The sequence below is a fragment of the Oncorhynchus nerka genome, linkage group LG9a (genome assembly GCF_034236695.1).
Source record: "Oncorhynchus nerka isolate Pitt River linkage group LG9a, Oner_Uvic_2.0, whole genome shotgun sequence".
Classification (NCBI taxonomy): domain Eukaryota; kingdom Metazoa; phylum Chordata; class Actinopteri; order Salmoniformes; family Salmonidae; genus Oncorhynchus; species Oncorhynchus nerka.
In genome coordinates this window covers 63,808,694-63,814,693 of record NC_088404.1, presented here as the reverse complement: position 1 = coordinate 63,814,693, position 6,000 = coordinate 63,808,694, and the positions used below count along the sequence as shown (strand labels likewise).

Genomic DNA, 6,000 nt, shown 5'->3' with positions numbered 1-6,000 from the left:
CATCGAACAGCCCCCGTGATATGCAGCTGTTCAGGGAAGCTAGAAACCATTATACACAGGCAGTTAGAAAAGCCAAGGCTAGCTTTTTCAAGCAGAAATTTGCTTCCTGCAACACTAACTCAAAAAAGTTCTGGGACACTGTAAAGTCCATGGAGAATAAGAACACCTCCTCCCAGCTGCCCACTGTACTGAAGATAGGAAACACTGTCACCACTGATAAATCCACTATAATTGAGAATTTCAATAAGCATTTTTCTACGGCTGGCCATGCTTTCCACCTGGCTACTCCTACCACGGTCAACAGCACTGCACCCCCAACAGCAACTCGCCCAAGCCTTCCCCATTTCTCCTCCCAAATCCGTTAAGCTGATGTTCTGAAAGAGCTGCAAAATCTGGACCCCTACAAATCAGCCGGGCTAGACAATCTGGACCCTTTCTTTCTAAAATTATCTGCCGAAATTGTTGCCACCCCTATTACTAGCCTGTTCAACCTCTCTTTCGTGTCGTCTGAGATTCCCAAAGATTGGAAAGCAGCTGCGGTCATCCCCCTCTTCAAAGGGGGGGGGACACTCTTGACCCAAACTGCTACAGACCTATATCTATCCTACCATGCCTTTCTAAGGTCTTCGAAAGCCAAGTCAACAAACAGATTACCGACCATTTCGAATCTCACCATACCTTCTCTGCTATGCAATCTGGTTTCAGAGCTGGTCATGGGTGCACCTCAGCCACGCTCAAGGTCCAAAACGATATCTTAACCGCCATCGATAAGAAACATTACTGTGCAGCCGTATTCATTGATCTGGCCAAGGCTTTCGACTCTGTCAATCACCACATCCTCATCGGCAGACTCGACAGTCTTGGTTTCTCAAATGATTGCCTCGCCTGGTTCACCAACTACTTCTCTGATAGAGTTCAGTGTGTCAAATCGGAGGGTCTGCTGTCCGGACCTCTGGCAGTCTCTATGGGGTTCCATGATGCAGTCTACTGGCTAGTAATACATGTATCACTAGCCACTTTAACTATGCCACTTTGTTTACATACTCATCTCATATGTATATACTGCACTCAATACCATCTACTGTATCTTGCCTATGCCGCTCTGTACCATCACTCATTCATATATCTTATGTACATATTCTTTATCCCCTTACACTGTGTATAAGACAGTAGTTTTGGAATTGTTAGTTAGATTACTTGTTGGTTATTACTGCATTGTCAGAACTAGAAGCACAAGCATTTCGCTACACTCGCATTAACATCTGCTATCCATGTGTATGTGACAAATAAAATTTGATTTGATTTGATTTGATTTGAAGTAGACCAGTTAAGCCAAGTTTATCGCTATGTGAGAGTGATAAGGGACGCAAATAATGTCGCCACAGATCTGACCATCACAGAGTCGTTTTGGGGATTTTTGGAGACTGCTGACACATCAGCAGCTGAGCTTCTACATAAAATCCTGGCCAGAATAGAGGATAATGGGCTGGATATTTCAAAATGTTGTGGGCAGGTGTATGATGGAGCTGCTAACATGAGAGGCATTGCGCAGCGCACAATATTAACCTGGCTCTCAACCACTCTGTCAAAAATGTGCCAGAGATTAAACAGTTTTATGATACTGTTGAACTGTTATACACCTTCTTCGGGCATAGCATAAAGAGATGGTCAATGTTGAGTGGTATATTTCATTTTGCATCAGAAAAAGAAAATGTAACTCTAAAACGACTGTGTCCACACGCTGGTCATCTACTGTAGATATCCTACTGTAGAGTCCCTTGCCGCCCTGAGATACAGATACGTGGGCGTAATGAAGGCCCTCATTGTGCTTTTAAGTGACAAGAAGGACGAGAGGAATGATGCAGCAGCACTGAAAAAGAAAAAGGAAAATTTGTATATATATTTTTTTGTCTTCCTGTAGACTAACGTTTTAGAAAATGTGAACGTCATCTCCAAAATGTTACAGGCCAAAGACACAGACCTGCACAGAGTGTTTAGCCTACTCAATGACATGATAGAGGTCCTGTCCGGATTCCGACAGGATTTTGAGAAGGCCAAAGACACTGCGAAGACCCTTGCCGACAAATGGGGAGTTCAGAATGCATTTGAAGACACTCCGAGAAGGAACGCGAGGCGTCATTTTGATGAGGCGACGATGAGCGACTGTCTGATGGGGAGAGAAGTTTTAGAATCAACGTCTTTAATGCGAACCTTGACATCATTATCCACCAGCTGTCAAACAGATTTAAAAGTCTGCTGGCAACACAAAGTCTTTTTGACTCCATCCATCCCACTACCCTGGCCAATGCAGATGATGATGCACTCTACGTGGCCACCAGCCGGCTGGCTGAACATTACAGAAAAGATATATCAGCAAGCTTCCCTGGCCAATTACTCTCTTTCAGGGCCTGTTTTAAGAAGGAAATAGCAAAGCACATTACAGTGAGAGACTTGGCCAAGATGCTTATTGTGGATTACAATTCAGTCACTGCTATATTTGGAGAAGTTGTTACAGCGATGCTCCTTTTTATGACTCTGCCTGTAACGGTAGCCAGTGCAGAGCGCTCCTTTTCCAAAAGGAAAATAATTTAATCATACCTGAGGAGCAGCATGGGACAGGAGAGACTGAGTGGTTTGGCCATTCTGTCCATTGAAAATACCAGGGCCTGCACCATGGATTTGAATGCCAAGGTCAATGACTTTTCAGAGTGCAAGGCCTGTCGAATGCCAATCAAATGAGTGAGTAAGCTTATATTTTTACAGGGTAGGCTACCCAGACAGCCTATATAAATCAAGCTTTATTGAGATGAATTTACATTGCTTGTCAATCTACGACTATGATCGATCACTCTTTGGAAACCATGTTCTGGTGCACGGTTGCTGAGCCATTTCATTGTCATCATAGCCTACACGTTTAACTGGGTTATAAGAATAATAGTAAGCACATACGCATCATATACTGTTAAAATGCATGCTGCCATTTAAGCAATCTGTTTGAATGCTCTACTTGAATGATTTGCTGGTGTTTTTGCTATAGGCCTCTGCGGTAGCAGATCATGTGAAATACCGATATGTTAGTTTTGCCGCCGTGCATAACTACAGAGAGCATGTACTTATATGTTTTATAATATTGGCTATTACCTATTATTTGCAGCTAAAATAGGGTGTTTTTTGACCGCTTTGTGCTTTCAAGGTGCTGATCGACTTATACAGGTTCATTTCTGACCGCCGTCCATGGTGCTGAATGTATTGGCTATATTGCGGCTTCTCTGGTAACAGCTTCAAATGTGCCCGTAGATTAGGTTCTGCTCTGCTGTTACAATGCTTAGTAATATTAATACACAGCCTTATCCAACAAAGATATTTTAATTTTAAGGGAAATATAGGTGGTGATAGGGGCCCGTCATTTCTTTTGGCACCTGGGCCATGATTAAACTACGCTACTGGGTGGACATAAATTAATTTACTTATAATGTGTCTGAAACACCCCTAGGATAATGTACATTTAATGCAGCGTTATTACAACTCATTGTCACAATGGTAGGGAATAGCTGAGCTGGTCTTGGGTCATTGATAAGTAATTGTTTCAAAGCAGTCTTGGATAATCCAGTAGCCAAGAAGATTTGGATGGACTCCGTCATTCCTGTAGAGTATCCTCTGTTTCCAGAAGATGTCAAAGTTATCTATTAAAGTGACTCCAGCAGAGCTACAATAATATTTTAGCCAGATATGTATGGCCAGTAGCCTGCTGAATCTTTCACACCAGCGGCCCAACGATGGTACTGGACCTGAAATTATTGGCAGTTTTTTTGAGTCTTTTAATGCTAAAATAAGTTCTTTAAAATCAATTTTCAGATGTTCCCGAGCTGGCCCTTCTGATGTCGTTTGACCGCCAATGGACTACTACAGTGTCAGCTCCCGGCATCTGTAATAGAACAGTCGAACAATGGGAGCCTTGTTATGCCCTGTACTCGTGCTCCTTGCTAATCACTGGGTTTTTGCCTTGGGAACCGAGATGTTTCTCACCGTAGAGCTGCCTATGATGACAGCTGGCAATGTTGAATGGGCCGGTCTCTCAGGCAGCCTCATGGTCTGATGATGGTGGGAGCTCCGAAGATCTGAACCTGAGGTCGAAGCCACCGGAGAGGGAGACAGAACAGAGGACAAAGACGCAGGTACGTCTGGATCCGATCGTGAATGGGAAGCCCCCAAGGAATAAGGTGCTTGAACCTCTGGATCCAGGGCGGCAAAGCTGTTTCTGGTCTGTGTCAGGTCAAGGCTCAGCATCTCCAAGGAGACCCTCATTGCCAGAGGACGCTGTCTTCGACTTCCACGGCAAGTGACGTATCTCCATGGCTGGTTGGGTCGAGAACAGCTCCGTTCTCCAGCGAAGTGGGAGACCCCTTCGGGGATGGAACCCTGCTGAGCACCGGCAAGTCGGCTGTGGAGAGCCGACAAGGTGGCGACACTTCCACCAGACCAGAGCGGCGTCCGGCTACTGGGTTGGAAGAAAAATAAAAACTAGGAGGGCGTGGATTCCCCAGTAGCTTGTGTAGGTTTGCTACTTGCTTGCTAAGAGTAGCCACTTCGCCCAGGTAGTAGTTGCAATATTGAAAGTCAGCGCGGCCCACATTGTCCCGGAACAAATTGAGATGGTTTGGGATGAGTTGCAGAGTGAAGGAAAATCAACCAACAAGTGCTCAGCATATGTGAGAACTTCAAGACTGTTGGAAAAGCATTCCAGGTGAAGCTGGTTGAGAGTGTGCAAGAGTGTGCAAAGCTGGCATCAAGGCAAAGGGTGGCTACTTTGAAGAATCTAAAATAGAAGTTATATTTTGATTTGTTTAACACTTTTTTGGTTACTACATTATTTTGTTATTTCATAGTTTTGATGTATTCACTGTTATTCTATAATGTAGAAAATAGCAAAAATAAAGAAAACCCTTGAATGAGTAGGTATGTCCAAACTTTAGACTGGTACTGTGTGTTTTAAAGGGCCGTTGTTAAAGAGCCGTTGTTTTCTTCAGACAAGAAAATACAACAATGCCCCAGTCTAGTTGGTGGCGGTAATGCAACATTTATTGGCTGTGAACCGCCGTTAAACCTCATCGAAGAAGAAGACCCGGAAGTACTTTTTTTAATTGTTGCTGACGAGACGCTGTTGCTCACAGCAGTGATCCTTGAATCTCATCGTTATTTCTGATTATTGCATTACTTTTGTGTCTTCAGAAATATATTTTTTAAACAGGTAACGTTTAGCTAAACAGAACAATTATACACGCTACTCTTCGTGTCGAAATTAGTATTTTCTTTGACCGGAATCATACGCCGAGGGCCAGCTCACGCTAGCAAGTTGTCGTTTTCAAATAAACAACGTTAACGTTACAGTAGTTAGCTAAACCTAGGTAGTTCATCTGAAGTACATTATATTACACCATCAATCATGGCAGTTGTCAACGAAGGCGCATTGAAGAAAATGCTCAAGGTAAGCATCGATTTTACCTAACGTTAGCTAACAATTGTTTTTATTAACATTGTTAGCCTTTCAGCTAGCTAAGCGCGCTAACTAGCTAATGTTAGCTAACTCTACAAATATTTTTCTAATGATAACTATCTCGGTTACCAAATAACTAGTGTTAGTGTTAAACAGTTAGACCTGATTTATAACGTATGTTTGATAACGTATGCTTATAGTTAACGTTAACTAGCTAGTGTTTTCTAGTCAGATAACTAACGTTAACTAACTAACCTTAGGTACCTGGCTGAACCAATCAGTGTTAAGACATTGACATTCAGCAATATTAATCACCATTTCCACTGTTCAGCAATACAAATACAGGGACTTGACTGTTCGTGAGATAACCAACGTCATCTCCCAGTACAAGGACCTGAAGCCTGTTATGGATTCATATGGTAAGAACTTGTACAGTACATGGGTCACCGCAGTGGTCCATATCACAAAACATGATCTATGTGTTATTGTATGCTTGTCTGATTTGT

The 6,000-nt window shown here is 43.0% G+C and overlaps 1 protein-coding gene across 1 annotated transcript in view; it reads left to right on the top strand.

The window, feature by feature from the left end:
* The first annotated feature begins 5,122 nt into the window (after nucleotides 1–5,122).
* Nucleotides 5,123–6,000, top strand: part of tsg101a (tumor susceptibility 101a) — a 28,529-nt gene continuing 27,651 nt past the window's right edge. The window contains exons 1-2 of the mRNA XM_065022752.1: nucleotides 5,123–5,485; nucleotides 5,826–5,913. Coding sequence (XP_064878824.1) covers nucleotides 5,444–5,485; nucleotides 5,826–5,913 — 130 coding nt within the window. The 5' untranslated portion in view covers nucleotides 5,123–5,443. The remainder of the gene's footprint in view (nucleotides 5,486–5,825; nucleotides 5,914–6,000) is intronic.